Genomic DNA, 20,847 nt, shown 5'->3' with positions numbered 1-20,847 from the left:
AATAGACAGGGAAACTGAGAATTAGTTAGGGAGATTAACTACTCAAGGTCACATTCTTAGTGAGAGGCAAACAGCACAGATATTAAAATCTATTCTCTCTTCACAATGAACCAGAAGTCCAAGTATTAGCAACTAATAGTACTAATTAGTACTAACAGCATTGTTATTTTGCAAGGGAGGGCCCTGAAGCTTGAAGAGGTTGGAGAGCTTGGCCAGGTTTACAGAGCCAGTTGGCTGCTGAGTTCAATTTCTGTGCCACTCTTTCCTGAGTGGACTGGCTGTCAATGAAATCATAAAATCCATTGGGAAGCAATTATCATTTTTAAGCAGATGATTAATTTAGTAGGTTGGTCATTTCTGTCAAAGCTAAACTGGGTCAGTTTTGTGCAGATGAAGAAACACAAAGAAAGTGTTCACTAAGATTTAGCTGACTATTTTTTCTGCTTTCCTTCTCTTAACTATTTTAAAGGCTGAAAGCATGAGTTACACTAAATGTGAAAAAGCATGATTCATCTGTTATCAAGGACATCACATTTCACTGGGCAAGTCAAACATTCAAGGCAGGATGTGGGACATGCCATTGTTTAATCCTAAGAAAATAAGTCAGAGATCCCATGTCTGTTATTTAGAAATACAGTCATTATACCCAGAGAATTTCCTGTCAGAAAGAAGAAGCCCTAAATTAGAACTGTTTGAAATGTGTTCCTTATTATTTTAAGCAAAATATACTTAGAGGAAAAGTTGTAAATTGATGTAGGATCAATTCAAAAGTGCCTGATTGAATCCCTGGCCATATTTGTGTTCGTAAAATTAAGTAAATAGATCAGTCAACTTTGCATTTGCTAAAAATAGGCATATAATATGTATAGTTCTAGTAAAATTAAATAAATGCTCACAATACTTTAAGATTTTTGTCCTGCCCTCAAATTCTATAATTTTATATTTACAGCGCTTTAAAAAAATAAACTTGTAGTTTCCCCTCCCTTTATTTTCCTTTTTATGTAAAGTAAAAATCTCTGTGTTGTTCCTTTCAGTTTAATCAAAGTGTAACTGACAAATAAAACTTGTGTATATTTATAGTATACAAGGTGATGTTTTGATATTTAAGGCCATTGTGAAATGATTATGTCAAGTAAAATAATATATCCATCACCTTATATATTTCTTGGTTTCTTTTGTGATACAGCTTTGCTTATGAAGATATTATCTCCTTAAAACGTCTAAACACATACAAATACTAAAAAAGATAACTTTTTATATACTTCGAAATAATTCTGAGAATTTTATTGATAGGTGCATCCTTTACAGAGCACTGTCAAAAGCAGGTGCTCAGTAAACAGCTGTTGATTTAATTTGATTTTTAAAAGTAAGTTTTAACTGAAATTTGATTAAGGATTTGAAGTTACTCAAGAATAAATCTTAGCTATCACAAGATAGTACATTCTTAATAGTTGCGATACCAAGAAACTATAACTGTGTGACTCAGTTTTTTTTTTATTATTAGGATAAGAGTCAGAATATAAATTTTCAAAGTTGTGACTTATTCTAGAATGACCATGTTGGAGGTAGGGAGTGGACAGGTATGTTTGAAATTCACAAATAATTCTTACACATAATTTTGTGATTAGCCCAGTGTTAGGAAAATAGGAAAAAGAGTAGAAAAGAACTGATTTATATCAAGCTGTCTGCCTTTGAGATATTCCTTTTAAGCCTAAAAAGCAATGAATTGAAAGACAAATACTACCAAGACTCATCATAATTGGATTAACAACGCATGAATAATTAATTTCTGGGAGAACAAGTAGTTGATTGTGTCATTGTCTTCCCTCCATGACAATTGCTACAAGATAAGTTTTGGTAAAAAGTTATTTTCTTAGCTCGTTCATCCTTGAAAAAAAGACTGACTTTAAACATTTTTTTCTTTTTCTATTTCTTTGCACTTGACAAGTAAACTAATTTTGTTCTCTCAGAATTGGTCATCATATCTGAATTTTGGATGAGAGATATGATTCATTTTCACAAGATGACCCTGTGACTCAGTAGCAGTGCTCTCAAGATTTCAAACGTGCCATGTGGAATGGAACTAGTAAACTCCTTCAATGCCAGAAAGAAAAAGTCTCTCAGCCTCCCCAAATTGGCTCAATTTGAACTTTAATTTTACTCTTGGCAAGAGTGTGAACTTAAAAACAGTTATCTTTGAAATGGAAAAAGTAAGAACTACACTGTGGAGTCTTAAGTTATTTTAAGGACAACTGTCATTTCAAATGAAAATTTTCAAGTTAGGCTTTCAGGGGGAAATGGCAGCTAATTAATTTTTCAACATTTTGACACACAAGGTCAAATATCAGAAGGGCTACTTTTTGTACCATCTTATAGAAAGGATTTTGTGCCTTTGGGTGTTATCCCCTGAATATGTCCAGGATATCTATTTAATACGAGTATCTTGGCAAAAAGACATTTGATTTCAAATTTTGGTTGAGAGATAAGAGAAGGATTGACCTCTTTCCTCCCACTGCCACCCCACATTCTCCATCCTCAAACTCATCAATAGGAAAGAAGAAAATTATATACACACATAAAGCTATAAGATTAAACTGCAATCTTAGAACCTCAAATTGCTTCATTTATATTACCTTATCTTGTAAAGCCTCGTTAATATTATTAAAATAACATTACTGCTAATATTAAAATGGATTATTTGAGAAATAAAATGATTCATACACTGATTCAGCGAATATTTATCAAATGCCTACTATGTGCTGGGTATTATTCTAGACATTGCTGGTGTAGAAGGGAAGAAACAAAAGTCCTTGCATTCTTAGAGCTTACTTTATAATAGTGGAGACATAAAATAAGCAGATAGAAAATATAAGACACAATGTCATACCATGGTAAGTGTTAAAAAGAAACATGAAGTAGGTTGAGGGAGGGAAGACGCAAAGAGGGTCTTGAGACAGGGTGGCCAGGGAAGGCTTACCTGAGGAGGTGAGAAGCTAAGCAGCTAATTATTTTTCATTTATGTGACAGGCATTTATTGGGCACTCAATATGTGAAGGTCACTATGCTTACTAGAGTGGGGTGTCAGAATAAGACAAGATCCCTGGCTTCTAAGATTTTACAATCTAGCAGAGGGACTGAAACTATATAACATTCAATGCTGTCAATAAAATGTGAGCTGTATAAGAGGCCAGAAAAGGAATTCATTTTTTCAATCCTGATTATTAACGAAGCCCACCAGAATAAGATAGGCCTTGGAGAGCAGGTGGGTGGCTGGGTAGACGTGGGCTTGTTTGCATGGAAAAGGAAACAGTAGAGGTGTGGAAGAGTGCACCATGAATAAAAATCAAGAAACTAGAAACACTACGGGGCCTCAGAGAACAATGAGAATACTGCCTGGGTTGGACAAGAAGAGGGGCTTCTGAAACTTTGCCCCTGAATGCCCCCTAACACTTCAGAAGAGCTGCTGCAAGAAAAAAATTGGTTTGAAACTTGTATCTCATTTTTAACATTCAGGTGAACTGTGCATTCTATCATATAATCCATCTATCTCTATTTATTTATTTATTTATTTGTTTTAGTTGGAGTCTCACTCTGTTGCCCAGGCAGGAGTGCAGTGGCATTTTCATGGCCACCCCAGCGTCAACCTGCTGGGCTCCGATGATCCTTCCGCCTCAGCCTTCCAAGTAGTCGGAACTACAGGAGCATGCTACCATGTCCAGCTAATTTTTGATTTATTGTAGAGAGACAAGGTCTCGCCAAGCTGCCTGGGCTGATCTCGAAGGCACGGGCTCAGGCAATCCACTCGCCTCGGCTTCCCAAAGTGCTGGGATGACAGGCTGAGCCACCAAGCCCAGCCTTTCTTTATTTCAATAGAAAAATATTACCCCCAAACTTTTTGAGTAAAATCAACATTGAAGAAGGTGTACCCTATTAACCCTGCAACTCTCAGTGCCCCTATTGAATATTTGGTTTGGCATTCACATATAATTTTGAAAAGCAAGGATAGATGAATAGAGATAAATAATCCCAAAAAAGTAGATTAGACCCATGTATGACTGGGTCTTGAGTAACAGGCCTTTACATTGAATTTTATCATGAAGGGAATGGAAAACCAGCAAAAGTTTCTCAATAGGGTATTAGCCTTGCTTTTCCATGCAGTTTTCTCCACCTAGAGTGCTTTCATCTCCCAAATCCTACCCATCTTTGGTAGCCCAGTTGAAATACAGTATCAGCCTTCTGTGATTTGGATGCTGGACTTTCGTGACAGTTGATCAGGACTGCTTTAGAGCTCACCACCCTTCACCTTGCATTTCAGCCATTGTATGCTCATGGCTCTATACCCTGCAGCACCAGGGTATAGAGCATATATACAAGAATTGCCTGTAGAATAAACGAAAAAGCCCTAGAGTAGAATGATTAATCTAGCATCTGGATAAAGACTGTACCATGGGTGGGTAGACTAGAGGAGTGAAATTGGTCACGAAGCTGTGACAGTTATTCAAACATGAGGTAGTGAGCACCGGACTAGGAAGCTTTCATTGACTAATTACAGCAAAATGGGAAGGAATTCCTATGTCACACATTGCCGAGGCAGAATCCAAGTGTTTGATTTGCCTGGGGAAGAGAAAGACATCCAGGAGCTGGAATGCTGGTCTATGAACCACATTTGGGAATTCAGGATGAAGACCTGGTGTGGAGGAAAGATGAGAAACTTGGATTTTTGCTATGTTCAGATCTGCTGCTGATAGAGGCATTATATAAAACTGTCCACTGGCATGTGAAAACGACTCAACTCTGGCAAAGATTGTGAACGCAGATGAACTCAAGAGTCATTTGAATGGGAGAGAGTTTGGAACTCGTGGTGGTGTATCAGATCTCTGACTAATACAGCATGAGTGGATAGAGAGGGGTGGAGAAATGGCAATAAGAAATGTTTGTGTAAAAAGGGTGAGAGAAGGAAGGGAATGGAGAGCAGAGCCTAGAGGATGACGGATCAAGGAGGCAAGAAGAGAAACAGGATGGCTGGAAATGAGAGTTTCAAGGAGGACAAGAAAGCCCCCTCCATACAAGGCTAAGGAATAACTCTGGCAGGACAACCAGACAGTTTTAGCGTGGGGGTGTAGAAGGAAGATTTGGGGAGGAGGAAGACAGAACGAGGGTGAAGACACCAAGCCTGTGGTTGCAAATGCTCATTTGAGGCATGGGTGGCCCTAGAAGGAAGGGGAGGCTTAGCATAGGCTGGTAGCCAGAGCTCAGATCATGGAGTGCAAACAGGGTGGTACTAATGCCCCACAATTTGATGTCTACCCTTCCCCAGGCGCCAGGCATTTCATTCTCTGCCCATCCTGACTTGTCCTCAAATTCTTAACCAGCACCCAAGATAGTGACCTCTTTATGACTGTTCTTTCTGTTCAAAATGTATCTGTCCTATGTCCACCTCTTGGGAGTGGCATTTTCCAAGTGTGTTCCACAAATGGTAGTCTTCAAGATACCGTGGATTCCGAGAGAATGGGCTTTGTGGGCTAGCAAGTCTGGAAAATGCCTCAGGGAATGTGAACATGCCAAATGTCCTGTGAAACTTGGACCAAAGAAATTCTTTGGATTTTGTTTAAACTGCCGAACATTATTTACTTATGGACCCGTCTATCTTTTCGTTGTTATTGTTGAAAAACTCTTGGTGGTTTCATGGCACTCATGTGGGGAAACTTTGCTTTAGGGTCATGGTGATGGATTATTAATCTGGACACACATTTGGTACTAATGGTTGTTAAAGCATAATTAACCTTCTGATGGCCAATATTCATGATTTACCAGAAAATTTACTGAGAGGATCCAAGAAAAAGTTTGCTAAGTGTGTTCTACAAATGGCAGTTCTTTGTGATACTCTGGGCTTCGATGGGCGCTGAGGTCTAGCAAGTCCACAAAATGCCACAGGGGTAAATCAGTGTTGTGGTCGAGAAGTGGGGCAACATCTGGAGCAGCATTGTCCCTTAGATTTCTGAAGTCACGCCCTCCAGGTGGGTATTTACACCAACTTAGATCCATAGCTAAATTCTATCTCCTTCTTACCAGAGTCATTTCTGTGTTTCGACCCCAAAACTTCAACCAGTTTTTCGTCCAGCCTGAAGAGTGGAAGGGAGGAGTGCAGCACCGCGATGACATCTTGTGTGCTGCGTGCTTGCCCCCGCAGACTCTCGTCACAGGTGAACTGAACCTTCACAGGACAACCCGTGGTGATGGCTTGATTTGTTTGGGGTCACTCACTTAAAAAACAAAAGGGCTCCCTTCGGTTGCAAAATAAATAGACTTCTTGTTTTAACTTATGAACTATTGTCCATATTTACGGGTCACAACATGATGTTTCGATACATGTATAAACTGTGCAATGATCAAATCAAGGTAATTACCATATTCATCATCTTACATGTGTGTCATTTCTTCAGTTGTGAGAGCATTAAAAAATCTATCTTCTAGCTAATTTGAAATATACAGTACATGATTCTTAACTCTGGTCATCCCACCATGCAAGAGATCACCAGAACCTACTCCTCCTACCTAGTGGCAGCTTCGTACCCTTTAGCCAATCTCTCACCATCACCCTCTTCCCTCCTCTGGCAGCCAGTAATCTACTTGTTACTTCTATGAGAACACATTTGCATGTGAGTGAGATCAAGTGATATTTGTCTTTCTGGGCTTATCTCACTTGACATAATGCCCTCCGGGTTCATCTTCATTCACATTGCAGTAAATGACAGGATTTTATTCTTTTTTGTGACTGAATAGTATTCTGCTGTGTTTATATACCACATTTTCTGTATCCACTAATTCACTGATGGACATTTAGTTGGATTCTATATCTTGGCTGTTGTAAATAATGCTGCAATAAACATGGGGGTGTAAATGTCTCTTCAATATGCTGATTTCATTTTTTTTGGTTGTATACCCAATGGCGAGATTTCTGGATCACATGGTAGTGCTCTCTTTAATTCCATACTGTTTTCCATAATGGCTGTACTAATTGACATTCCCACCAGCAATGTGTAAGTGTTCCCTTTTTTCTACATCCTCACCAATACTTGTTATCTTTTGATTTTTGATAGTAGCCCCTCTGTCTGGAGTGAGATATTATCTCATTATAGTTTTGATTTGTAATTCCCTGATGATTAGTGATGAGCATTTTTTAGTATACCTGTTGGTCATCTGTATGTCTTCTTTTGACAAATGTCTATTAGATCCTTTGCCCATTTAAAAAATCAGGTTATTTGGATTTTTGTTGTTGTTGAGTTGAGTTCCTTAAATATTTTGGATATTAACTCCTCAATTATATTCTCCCCCTTTTTTTTTGGAGTCTCACTCTGTCACCCAGACTGGAGTGCAGTGGTCACTCCCGGCCACTGCAGCTTCGACCTGCTGGGCTCCGGCGATCCTTCCGCCTCAGCCTTCCAAGTAGCTGGAACTACAGGCGCGCGCTACCACGCCTGGCTAATTTTTTGATTTATTGTAGAGATGAGGTCTCACCAAGTTGCCCAAGTCGGTCTCGAACCTGCAGGCTCAGTCAATCCACTCACCTCAGCCTCCCAAAGCGCAGGATTACAGGCTGAGCCACTGAGCCCGGGTATTCTCCCATTTTACGGGTTGTCTCTGCTCTGTTGACTGTTTCCTTTGAAAATGAACAGACCTCTGAATAAACAGTCCTAGCTCCTCCTGTCTATATTTCTAGCATGATCCATAAGTGGCCATGGCCCTCAGTTCCTGGGCCTGGCACTCCGACTTCTCATCCTGGTTCTACTATTAATACTTGCCACAGTGTAATAAATAACCTGATATTGAGCAAGTTATTTAAAAATTAAATCTTAGTTTTCTCTGGCTAATAACATATCTATATTTTGGTTTATACATGCAAGTGTTTAACACTGTGCTTGGCACACAATAAGCTCATCAATAAATATTAACTTTTATTTGTATTGTTCATTTTCCAGAAGTAGCATTAGGGCTGTTAGGTACAAATCACATCTTGGGGACACTTGGCTGTTTCATAATGGGGACATATTAACCCTATGGCATAATTTAGTTCACATAATGCTGGCTAAAGATTGTCCTCACAAAATGTCTGCAAATCCAAGCTCTTAAAATGATCCATAGGCATGCTTTGATGTGACATATTAAAGAGGATAAAAAATTGTTGTGTCATTTCTGTCCAAAGAAAGCAATTTATAGAGACAGATTGCACCATGAAATTTTCAAGTCCATATTTTGACAGGCTAAATTTTTTTTGACAGAACCCAGAATGTCATCAATTAAGAGGAATGAAAATTTACAGAAAAAGATCAAGGATCTCTAAGAAGTGTTACAATATGAGGTCTACTGATCCATCTACATTGAAAGTTCAATTGTTTTTAGGACTTATCTGATTACTTCCCAGTGAGGCCAACTCTAGTTAAGAGGTGTCTTTAACTCCATTGTAAGTCCCTACCCCTGCAGGCAGGATCACATCCTGTAAAGTGATAGGGAGAGTGAACTCTAAGACTGTGTTGGTTGTTACTGTGAAAGTGTCATAAAATACCATTGTGTTGGTGGATAGACAGTCCCTTCACTCATCCTCATCTCATCAGTCCTACATGAAAATGTTTGGCCAAGCTTTTTGCAAGTGAAGCGTTTCAAAAGTGCAGGAGAAGGTGGACACTCCCATGGACAGCTGACACTCCCATGGACTTTCCCTTTGATCAATTTATGGGTTGCACAGGTTGCTCTTTCCAGGATAATATAGGGTTTAGTATCCATTTTTCTGAGCAGAGCCTTGATACTCTGCTCAGAAGGGAGTTGACCTCAGGGAGACACAGTCACTCCCACATAGAACGGGCTTGGTTGGACCTAACCTAACTATTTGGGCTTTTCTCTATTCTCTGTAAAGAGTGGTACCAAAGGACTCTCTGCAGGAAAAATATCAGGACTGGAGAAAGCAATATTCAATAAAGGTTATAGGAGGGAAGGAGTGCAGGGAAGACACGTGCACACACATGCATGTGCATGCGTGCACACATGAAGGGATGTAAAGTTCTCGACTGCTTGCCCTAAATCAATAATTTAAAAAAATAATAATAATCGCCATTTTTTCAGTCCTTATGATGTATTTGGCACTATTCTAGGTACTTTTCATTCTTCACAATAACCCTTCGAGAGAACTACAATTTTAGCCCTGTTTTATAGATGAGAACATTGTGACATCATGTAGTTAGCTAGCAAGCCCGAGGTTGCACGACTGAGTGACAGAGCCAGGACTTGCACTCAGGTCGTTCAACTGCAAAGCCCTTGTTCCGAATGCTCTGTTACCATTCCATAAGAGGAGCTGACAATAATTCCTACACACCTGTTGCACAGGCTGTGCCAAGAGGCTTGTGTGCTCCAAAGTGTGTAAAAATGCTAGTTATTGTGATGCATGTTTCTAAAAATACGGAAGGAGTGCCTACGAGGTGCCAGAAAACAGCTGTAGAAGATGTATTGATAACGACTCCTTCTCATTGCTGCTGACATATTTTCTGTCTTAACCTTCTGGCAATGTCTGTTCTCCATCGTGTCTCGTGTAGGGAGTTATGATGGAGAAATTATTCTGTGGAGCAGCAGCACCGAGAAGGCTTACCATGTCCTCCACCCTGATTATCAGAGACTGCTAAGATCAAACTCAGGTAAGTGTAAGTTGGAGACTCAATGTGGTTCATCGAACCCCGGCAGGCCTGGTTGTTTCTGCACGAGCCTGTGACAGCTTGCTCCTGAATTATAGATGACTGGCTGTGCCTGCAAAGGTTTAGGGATATTGCTGTTTTGTCAGAGTGGCTAAAGAGAGCCTTGAGATTTACGTGGCTTTACGCGTCCTCCTGGCATGTCTGTCTTTGTGCTACATCAGCGTTTCTGAATTACAGACAGCAAGGTACAGGGCTCTCATTTTTATCCAGCTTAAGTTTTGTTTTTTTTTATAGTAAGCCTTGCAAAATTGCCTACGAGTGAAACTTGGGTGCCTCTTGACAAGAAAATGGAGACTCATGTTCACTTGATGGACTGCTCAGGCTCTGTCTGGAGCTTGCATTAAATATTATGCCACCTGGACATCTTGAATATCCTTTGCTTTAGAAACCTACGAGGAGCATTGGATGGGGGTATATTATATTTGATAGGCATTTAGCAGAGCATATGAATATTTTATACCTAAGTAAAATGTCTTGACAATTGTCTTTTACATTTTGTTTTAGTTTCTTCAGAGAGTAAAGATTTTTCCCTAGACTAATTTATTTGGGTAATGAATATGCCATTCCTCATAGCCCAGTGAGGTTCTCTCTGTCAAGTGGATAAACTCACAGAGGCTGAATTGAACCTTACCAAAAGACTGGACATAAGATGCAGGAGTGTGTGTGTGTGTGTGTGTGTGTGTGTGTGTGTGTGTGTGTGTGTGTGTGTATGTATGAGAGAGAGAGAGAGAAGCTGAGGAAGAAATGTAATAAGAGTAAGAAAACCAACTTGAAGAATGTAGGGGTTGCTTGGCTGCAACCAGAAAGCTCTGCCCTGCTCTGTGTAGAAAGAGCTACCCATTCAGATTCATCTAAACTTTCCATGGAGAGGATGGAATTCTGCCTCCTCCTCTATGCTGAACTTCCAAGTCACAGATAAATAAATGAGAGGAGAATAAATAATATTGGATTTATAAAATCCATGAAAGGCAGTACTGCAAATTTCTTGCTTGAAGTTTTGAAAATATTTCTATATAGATTTTCCATAGCTATGTGCAGACTACTCAAAGATTCTGAGATGACTATCCTCAGCTTACTTTCACTCATGTGGCCTGGAGGTGATATCATTCGATAATTGAAGCACCATTAGGAATGTTTGCTCCAGGGCAATTCACTAACAAATAGTATTGTTAAGAAATGATCATTTAATTATATAAAAATAGTCATTAGGTCCCATGTTCATTACAATATCTGCAGGGTTAATTTTAATGCTTGATAGGCTGAAATGCCATGAAACTAGAGTCACACATGTTTGAGCGTGTCAGGATACGTTCTAAGATGTTAGCAGTGACCACAATATGAAGTCCCTGTTAGTACACAGCAAGAGTATATGGAACGTGAGAAACAAGAATGAGATCAAGTAACTCTCCAAGTTGGGGTTGAGAGATAGCAGAGAGGCTTGGTGGGTGTCAACTGGACGTCTGTCATGAGACTTAACAGAGTCATTGAAGACAGTCATGACATGGGCCCACGTTTCACAGGCACTAGTAAGTGAACTGACTCAGAAACAGAAAGCAAACTCTGCGTGTTCTCACTCATATGTGGGAGCTGAATGGTCACAAAGATGGGCATACTAGACACTGAGGGCCCCAATAAGGAGGGGATTGGGAGGGGATATAGGGTTCAGAAATTACCTAAGTGGTATAGCATTCACTCTCTTGAGAATGGGCCAATCCCCACACAATATGTCCATGTAGCAAACATGCATGTGTACCCTCTGAATCTAAAATAAAGACAAAAGAAATAAAAAAGAAAAGCAGATGTTTCTCTTCACTAAGCGCCTGACTTTGTCTCCATCCCAGATGCAGAATCACAGACACTTCTCAGGGATGGAAAAAATGACTCCACCCACCTCATGGCAGACCAGTCCACCACAGGAGCGCACACCCTGGACAGTGACACGGAGGGCAGCAATTCTGTTGTGAGGCTTTGCTTCCTCAAAGCAAGAAAAAACACTGCAATGGCAGGTAAAATATGCATTCGTATTTTGTGTGTATTTAGAAAGGGAGCAGCAAGGAAAGCTCACCCTGTTTATGTCTAGATCTCGGGGAGTTTGACTATCTGCAGCTCACAAGTCAGTGCCAGGTCATGGCAGGCCATGGGCCATGGCAAAGGGGCTCTGGTGGAGGGGGATGATCCAACCACCAGGTTAGATCCCGCTGCTAACGTATCCAGTGCTGTGTTCGTCACGATCAGGGTCACAATAGCTTGGACAGATTTCTTGATATGAGCAACCACTGGAATTGTTGTTCCAGCCATGACATACAGAAGCATCTGTAGGGCAGGGACACTGGAAGACATATGTCCCCAATATGGGAGTCAAAGTACACGCGGTCCACACAAGGCGGGCGAGTGGAGTCTCAGCCCAATGGCCCAGGCACCTGGCACCCAGGCAGGCTGGAAGAAAGGGAGGGGCTGCTTGGAGACTGGAACAGTTGCAGCCTTGGAAGGAACTGCTGATCCCAGGCAAGAATTCCTCTCTATCTTGATTTTGAGCTTGATTTCTGCTCATGCTCTCAAGAACTTCGCCAGTGGTGCAGACTTTCCAGAACAAGCCAGAGTCCTGGTCACATCTTCTGCTGAGACAGTACACCAACACTGGTGCTACTGTATGACTTTCTGCAGCCATTTGCCTCCTTTTTTCTCTGTTGTCAATGGCAACATTCGCATGGTGTTGCTGTGACCTGCATCTTTCCAAAATAAAAATCTGCTTTTGAGATTGATGTACATTATTGAACCTTCACCTAAAATAAGAGTGTATTTTAGAAGTACTTTATTCTTAACATTAGAAATCTAGGCACATATGTGTTGTGTGTTTGAAAAAAGGAATAAACACATCTAAACCATGTTTTCTGTATTTACTTTCCCATATCTGATTTGCAAATGGAAAATCTGCATGGTTTTCATATAAACGTGCTCATCGAGAGTTAATAAGGGCATCCCTGCATAGTTTTAAAATACTCTGGGATATTTGGAATAGACTTGAAGCAGTTAAAGAGTCTAAAAATTTCTTTTTTCCAGAACTCACTTATGCTCACAATATGAACTATTATCTGCAAATTACCCTCATTTCCTCAATACTAATTTTTATTAATGTTATCAGTACTCCCAGATTGTTTTCACTGACGCAGCTACATACCATTATTTCTACCATGAACAGATATGATTGTTAATTGGCAGTACATTTGTGAGGCAAATTGGAAGTCATCTGCAGATTTATCAAATAATAGAAACTTCGCCACAGAAGAATAATTTAGGTGAAGTACTTCTACAAGAGCATAAGAAAATGGAAAATAGAAAGGTTAGTTCTAGGTCTATTAACCAAAAAAACAGGGCTTACAATGATTTAAAAAAATTTTTTTATTCTCCTAACTGAGGTTCATGTATTCAGATGTCCTTACTTTAAAAAGAATTTTGTGGCTTTAGGGTACAGATAGTTTTTGGTGACACGGATGCACCGCATAGTGGCGATAAAGTCTGGGCTTTCAGGGTACCTACCAGCCGGGCTCGGTGGCTCAGGCCGTAATCCCGCGCCTTTGGGAGGCTGAGGTGAGTGGATTGCCTGAGCCTGCGGGTTCGAGACCCGCCTGGGCAACTTGGTGAGACTTCATCTCTACAATAAATCAAAAATCAGCAGGGCGTCGTAGCGTGTGCCTGTAATTCCGGCTACTCAGAAGGCTGAGTCGGAAGAATCACCAGAGCCCAGCGGTCGAGGCTGCAGTGGCCGGGAGTGGCCACTGCACTCCAGTCGGGGCGACAGAGTGAGACTCCAATTCAAAAAAAAAAAAGTGTACCTACCATCCCACCTGTGCACATGGTACCCAGTAGGCGATTTTCATCCCTCCACTCCTTCCCTGCCTCCACTTTCTGACTCTCCAGTGTGCATTATACCATCCTCTCTGCCTTCGTAGCTCCTCAGTGTAGCTCCCACTTATAAGTGAGAACACCCGTGTTTGGTTTTTTGTTCCTGTGCTAGTTCGCTTGGGATGATGTTCTCCAATTCTACCCAAGTTGCTGCAGAAAACATCATTTCATTCTTTTTGATGGCTAAGTAGTCTTCCATCGTGTGTGTATACCATCTTTTCATTATTCACTGATCAGTTGATGGGTATTTTGGATGATTCCACCTCTTTGCAATTGTGAATTGCGCTGCAATGAACAGAGGAATGGAGGTGTCTTTGGGTAGATACCTAGTGGTGGGATTGTTAGATCCCATTGGTAGATCTACTTTTAGTTCTTTGAGAAATCTCCATACTGCTTTCCATAGAGGCTACACTAATTTACATTCCCATCACAGTGTATAAGTGTTTCCTTTTCCCGCATCTATTGGTTTTTTGATTTTTTAATAATGGCCATTCTGACTGGTATAAAGTGTTATCTCGTGGTTTTAATTTACATTTCCCTGATGAATGATTTTAAGCATTTTTTCATATGTTTGTTGGCTATTTGTATATCTTCTTTTGAGAACGTTCATGTCGTTTGCCCACTTTTTAATGGGGTCATTTGCTTCTTTCTCGCTGATTTGCTTGAGCGGTTTGTAGATTCTGGATAGTAAAGTCCTTTGTCAGTTATATCATTTGTGAATATCTTTTTCCATTCTGTAGGTTGCCTATTTACTCTGTTGATGAGGATGATTGATGATGATTTTGCTGGACTGTGCAGAAGCTTATTAGTTTAATAAAGTCCCACTTATTTATTTGTGTTTTTGTTGTGTTTTAGCCATACATTCTTTGCCTAGACTGATGTCCAGAAGGGTCTCTCTTAGGTTTTCTCCTAAGCTTGTCATGGCTTCAGGTCTGACATGTAAGTCTTTAATCCCCCTGGAGTTCATTTTTGTATATGGATATAGGGATCAAGTTTCATTTTCCTGCATGCAGCTATCCAACTTTCCCAGCGCCATTTGTTGAATAGGGTGTCTTTTCCCCAGTGTATGTTTTTGTCTGCTTTGTCAAAGATCAGTTGGTGTCATGTGGGGGTATTTCTGGATTCTCTATTCTGTTCCATTGGTCCATGTGTCTTCTCTTGTATCAGTATCATGCTGTTTTGGTTACTACAGCCTTGTCGTATAACTTGAAGTCAGGTAAGGTGATCCCTTCAGCTTTGCTCTTTTTGCTTAGGATTTATTGGGTTATTTTGGTTCTTTTTGGACCCGTATGAATTTTAGCATTGTTTTTTTCTAATTCTGTGAAAAACTCTATTGGTAGTTTAATAGGGATTGTGTTAAATCTGTAGATTACTTTGGGCAATGTTGTCATTTTAACAATGTTGATTCTTCCAATCTATGTGCATGAAATGTCTCTCCATTTGTTTGTGTCTTCTACAATTTCTTTTCTCAGTGTTTTGTAGTTCTTCTTGTAAGGATCTTTCACTTCCTTGGTTAAATATATTCTTAAGCATTTTAGCTTTTTTTGCTGCTATCATAAAGGGAATTGAGTTTTTTTGTTTTGTTTTGTTTTAAGTGAGAAAGCAGGATTTATTGAAAAGACAGAAAAGCTCCCACAGTGGGAGGGGGAACCTGAAGAATTTGCCCAGAATTGAGTTCTTGATTTGACTATCAGCTTGGTTGCTATTCCTGTGTAACAGTGCTACTGATTTGTGTGTGTTGATTTTGTATCCTGAAACATTACCAAATTTATTTATCAAGTCCAGGTGTCTTTTGGAGGGATCTTTAGGATTCTCTAGATATAAGACCTATCATTGACATACAGAGGTAGTTTGATTTCTTCTTTTCCGATCTGGATATTCTTTACTTCTTTCTCTTGCCTGATTGCTCTGGCTAGGAATTCCAGTGTTATGTTGAGTAGGAGTGGTGAAGGTAGGTATCCCAGCCTTGTTCCAGTTCTGAGAGGGAATGCATTCAACTTTTTTCCATTCAGGATGACATTGGCTGTGGGTTTCTCATACGTAGCTTTTTATTATTTTGATGAATGTTCCCTCTATGCCTATTTTGCTGAGGATATTTTTTTTAATCATGAAGGGATGCTGGATTTTATCAAATGCTTTTTCTGCATCTGTTGAAATGATTGTATGATTTTTGTTTTTAACTCTGCTAATGTGATGGATCACATGCAAGGGAACTATTCTTGCATCCCCGGGATAAATCCTACTTGATCATATTTTTTTGTTTGTTTGTTTGTTTTTCATGCTATTGAATTTGGTTTGCTACTATTCTGCTGACAATTTTCACACCAATGTTCATCATGGATATTGGTCTGTAGTTTTCTTTTTTTGTGTGTATCATTACCTGGCTTTGGTATCAGGGTGATACTGGTTTTGTAGAATGAGTCAGGGAGAATCCCTTCCTCTTCAATCTTATGGAATAGCCAATGAATTATTTTTAAAAATTATTTACTTATTTGTTTTGAAGTGGGATCTCACTATATTGCCTAGCCTGGTCTCGAATTCCTGGGCTCACTCAATCTTCCTGTCTCAGCCTTCCAAAGTGTTGCAACTACAGGTTTGAACCACTGTGCCTAGCCTGAACTTTGATGAAAACAAATTATTTTTTTAAAAAAGCTTGTAAATAGAATTCTAAGCATGCTGCTTGACAGAAATCAATAGCTGAAATCACAACATATATGCATCCAAATCCAGCATGAGGACCAATGGGTTATTAGAGGAGATAGGGATTTTATGTAATGAGGACATTACCATAATGTTGACGTCCATATTTTATAAGTTTATTTGAAAAAACAAATTAATGCTATCTAACTTAAAAAATCATAATAATGAATGAGGGAATGAGAACTAAATGTAATGGAACATTTAAATATCCTACCTAATTTAATGCTCAATGTAAATCAGTGAGGTTGTTGTAAGACGTTCTCCATTCCACATTGGAGAGGTTTAGGGAGGGCTGAAAACTGACCTCAGGGCTGCTCCCTCTCCAACATTTGTGTTGTCTATAGGGCCAGCCATCGAAGAGGTTGTTTCTGACATTTGGTGCTAACAGATCTTCCCTTATATGTTAGGAGGAGCTAACCTGGTGTCATGTGGAGGGTCTGGTTATGTCCGATTCTGGGATACATTTAAGAAGCAACTTCTGAGTGAATCTGTGGCTCACAGGGGAGTCGGACCCATCATTATGTCTACTGATAAGCTGAATCGCTACCTCACCACCGGAGACCACCATGGCTGGCTGAAAATCTGGAATACAGAGGTAAATTGAAACACTTCTCACAATGCCTTTGCTATTTTTGATTACCTCTTGTTCCAGATAACTCTGAATCAGGTCTTGTCTGTTTCCTAAATAAAGGAAGAAATGTTTAGTCTGAGTATTTCAAAGAAAGCATTTACATATGTCAAGCAGAAACTTCTAACTAATTGACTAGGAAAACCAAACCAAAGTTTTCTCAATTTGGAAACCTTCTGTAAATATATAGTCAAGTCAATTATCCAGATTAGAAATGCAATATTATCATAAGGTACTGCAGCATTGTTTGAATCTAAATAGGAATATACCATTTTTTGGAAATGAGATTGCAAACATAATTGAAATACCACAGCACTGGTCCTTCATCTGACGTTATTATGATCCCAACTTAGTTTGGGATTTTTGTATCACTGCTTACCTGCTCAAGTTTCTAATGATATTATCAAGTTGTATATGTAACTACCTATACGGTCAGTTTATTTCTATCAAATAACTGACTTTACAGTTTATTTTTTTCTTTCCATCTGCCTTTCCATAATGTTCTTTCCACCTCCCAAGAAGTCAAATTAACTAGAAATCTGTTTTTTGGTGGTTTTTTTTTTTTTTTTTTTTTTTTGGTAAATGTGAATCACATTTTTCTCACCTCTGTTATGAACATGTCTTGTGCATTTGGATCACAGGTGATTGTTCCCAAATGTACGTTTTTAAAAACTTCTGAATCGGGTTTTTTAAAAAGTGTTAAGTCATTGTCCTCATTGACCCCTTGGATCTTTTAAATTTCGGGTATTGCCCTTTGTTCAGGAGTACTGTCTTAATCCCAGTCAGAACCAAGTCACACAGGCCCCAGCTCTGCTGAGATCGCTCCAGCCTCACGAGGCCCGGGTAAGCTCCCTGGAGATGTGCCAGCAGGGTGGCCATACCCTGGTGGTCTCCTGCTCCGCGGACTGCAGCGTTTGCGTGACTGCCGTCTGCCACGCTCCCGTGTGGATCTTCGGCCAGGTAGAGACTTTGCTTGTTTCTTATTCTTGTGTTTTTTTGGCATTTAGCAAGGACTTGGGCTGGTTTCCGTCTGAATCTCATCAGCCTTCAGTGTCTATTAGTCATGCAGAAACTGCCCTCTGTTTCTGAAGCTGTACCTCCAGGCTTCCCCCAGCCTACTTCCCATTAGCCTTGACAAGTCCCGTCAAGTGGGGCACACCGGAGACCCGGGAAGATGGCACCTCTGTGCGGCTCAAAATATGCCAGGATTTCTGAGAAAAATGTCTCCTCCAAAATATATTACTTCCTTCGGTCTCAGAATTTAGTAAAAATCCGATGTGGATAAAATTAGCATGTTATGAAACAGACAGGTGACTATGACTGCCAATAAATACAGTGATAATTACATGTAGAATATTGAGATGAAACCCCACATCTTTCCATCTGGCTTACTCCTGCCAAGTCTTAGTAGCTAGCAGTTGCTGAGTTTTCTTGCATACACCAGGCCCTGTTGTAAGATCCTGACATGAATCATCTCATTTAGTTTCCACAGTTGCCCATCCATGAGGGAGGAACGCCCATGAGTCCCATTTCACAGATGAGGAAACAGAACACAGAGCTGGAAACATTGCCTGAGCTCACAGAAGCTCATAAGTGGCAGAGTTGGTGTCTGACTGGAGCTGGTCCACTGCAGAGCTCGTGTACCTAACACTTCTTCCTGTGAAGTCAAACTCTGACTCACCCTTGACCCTGAGGTGACACAGACCTGAGGCCTGAAGAAAGGACATGTTCGGTCTCACACTTCTGGCTCTTTCTTCCTCCTGTCTTCTTGGGAACTCTGCCCCAGATCCCTGTGGGTTGTTGGGGCAAAATACACGTGATGGGCTTCAGCCAGCCCTGTTGCAACACGGTGGCCTCAGTCTCTGTCTGGCCAGCTGACTTGGGCGCTGGAGAGTATGGCACTTCTTCTGGTGCTGGACACAGGGTTCGTTGTTCCCGCATGTGCAAAGTCAGTGCGATGCTGTCAGTCTGTGATGAAGGAATTCTCAGCAATCCCTTGGGATGGAGAGGGTGTTGGTGAAGCAGAAAGTCATCTGGGGAGGTGGGCCCACATTTGGCGAGGAGAGAGTCGCCGTGTAACACCCAAGAGCTGCGTCTGCCTCCTCTCTTTTGTAAATAAGGCTGGTGTGAGACGTCCCATCAGTCAGGAAAGCTGCAGCTGGGTGGGAACTCAAGCGGGTGCATGGTGGATGTGTGGCAGGTATGTGGCAGGTGTATGGCGGACGAGACAGGCTGGGAGGGCAGGCATTCAGAGAGGAGGAAGATGGAGCCAGCCTCCGGTCCCCGAAGAAGCCCATATGCTGCTGACGTGGTTCTAGTCCACGTGCTCTGGTGGCATGAGGCAGAGGCTTCAAGGGCAGGCAAAGAAGCAAAGCATCATCAGGTAGGGGCTGTCTGAAGTATGGGACGTTCCATGGACTTCTGGGCTTGAGGCAAGAAGTAAGCCCATTCTAGGTGTCGGTGCCAGATTGACTGTGCTCCCCAAATACAGCCTGTAGCTAAATTTTATCTTAATTGAGAAATGTGTGCTGGTAAAACTCTTCACTCTTATGCCATTGGCACTTTGAATGCGTCGTTTCTATATAAGTCTTTTGTTTTTTTTGAAGGACTCTAACTTCAAAAAGCTCTTAAGAGAATAGTTTTATCATTGTTTTTTCCTTCTGTTCAGGATGGAAGAGTCATCAGAGCTGGGTCAGGCTTAGAAATTAAAGACTGACAAGCTACAGCCAGCTGGGTGTTTGAGTCCCTTCTGCTTGAGTGGCAGCTGCTTCTCCCTCCTTCTTCCTTCCCTCTTTCTTCTGCTTATATCAGGCTGCCTTGACTATAGGTACTGCTAGCCCAAAGTGTACAGAAAAGAGAGGGTAGACCAGGAAGGGAAGTGGAGGGGAGGGGCGGAGGGAGCGGAGAGGAAAGGAAAGGGAGGAGTACATGGTCAGGTCCAGAAAAACCGCAAGATTGTCCTGCTCAAGGAGTGTAAGAAGAAACACATTTTGACAGAAAAAGAACAGGAAGTGATGGCAGGCAAATGGAAATACACAGAGAGGAAGGAGAAAGGGCCCACTTAGTAAATACTGCTAGGATCAAACAATATTTACTAATCAAATTTGATTTGTGCAATGTAGTGACTTTTGCCCTACGCTCGAGTACTGCAGTTGTCTTTTCATTAATACTGGTCTAGTGGTTGTAGGAGGAGAAGCAGCAATGTATTTTAACTTCCTACGTCAAGACTTGATTTTTCAATCACATGCAATCTGAAAGAAGTATTTAAAATTGAGTGCAATATGAATCCTTATATTTCATTTCAAAGGTTTTCCAAAGATAACTTTGAATGAGGCTTATAGCACAGCTGTTGAGCTTAGGATGGTTTTCAAGTTTGAATTCTAAGTCAGTGGTGTGGTCTGTCTCCTAGTGTTGGAGACAGGGCTTGCCGTCCCCACATTTGTGAAGTCGGTGTGGCGATCGGTCTGGGTTGAAGGAATTCTCAGTGATCCCTGGGGATGGAGAGGGTGTTGGTGAAGCAGAAAGTCGTCTGGGGAGGTGGGCCCACATTTGGCGAGGAGAGAGTCGCCGTGTAACACCCAAGAGCTGCGTCAGTCTCTTCTCTTTTGTAAATAAGGCGAACACGCGATGCCTGTCAGTCAGGTAAGCAGCGGATGGGGGATCCATGGTGGACGTGTGGCGGGTGTGTGGCAGGTGGATGGCGGGTGAGGCAGGCTGGGTGGCAGACAGGAAAGGAAGGAATACTTGATTTTTTTTTTTTTGAGTTGGAGTCTCACTCTGTCGCCCAGATTGGAGTGCGGTGGCCGCTCCCGGCCACCGCAGCCTCGACCTGCTGGGCTCCGGCGACCCTTCCGCCTCACCCTTCCGAGTAGCCAG

At 41.1% G+C, this 20,847-nt stretch overlaps 1 protein-coding gene across 1 annotated transcript in view; it reads left to right on the top strand.

Annotated features, from left to right (window-relative positions):
• The window catches only part of WDR49 (WD repeat domain 49), a 134,153-nt gene that overhangs the window by 82,087 nt on the left and 31,219 nt on the right, over positions 1–20,847 (top strand). Inside the window, 5 exon segments of the mRNA XM_008061292.1 lie at positions 6,073–6,203; positions 9,585–9,683; positions 11,582–11,746; positions 16,751–16,938; positions 17,734–17,931. Coding sequence (XP_008059483.1) covers positions 6,073–6,203; positions 9,585–9,683; positions 11,582–11,746; positions 16,751–16,938; positions 17,734–17,931 — 781 coding nt within the window.

This window comes from Carlito syrichta, unplaced genomic scaffold (genome assembly GCF_000164805.1).
Source record: "Carlito syrichta isolate Samal-C Ts95f unplaced genomic scaffold, Tarsius_syrichta-2.0.1 Scaffold305193, whole genome shotgun sequence".
Lineage (NCBI taxonomy): Eukaryota > Metazoa > Chordata > Mammalia > Primates > Tarsiidae > Carlito > Carlito syrichta.
This window is presented reverse-complemented; position numbering and strand designations above follow the sequence as displayed.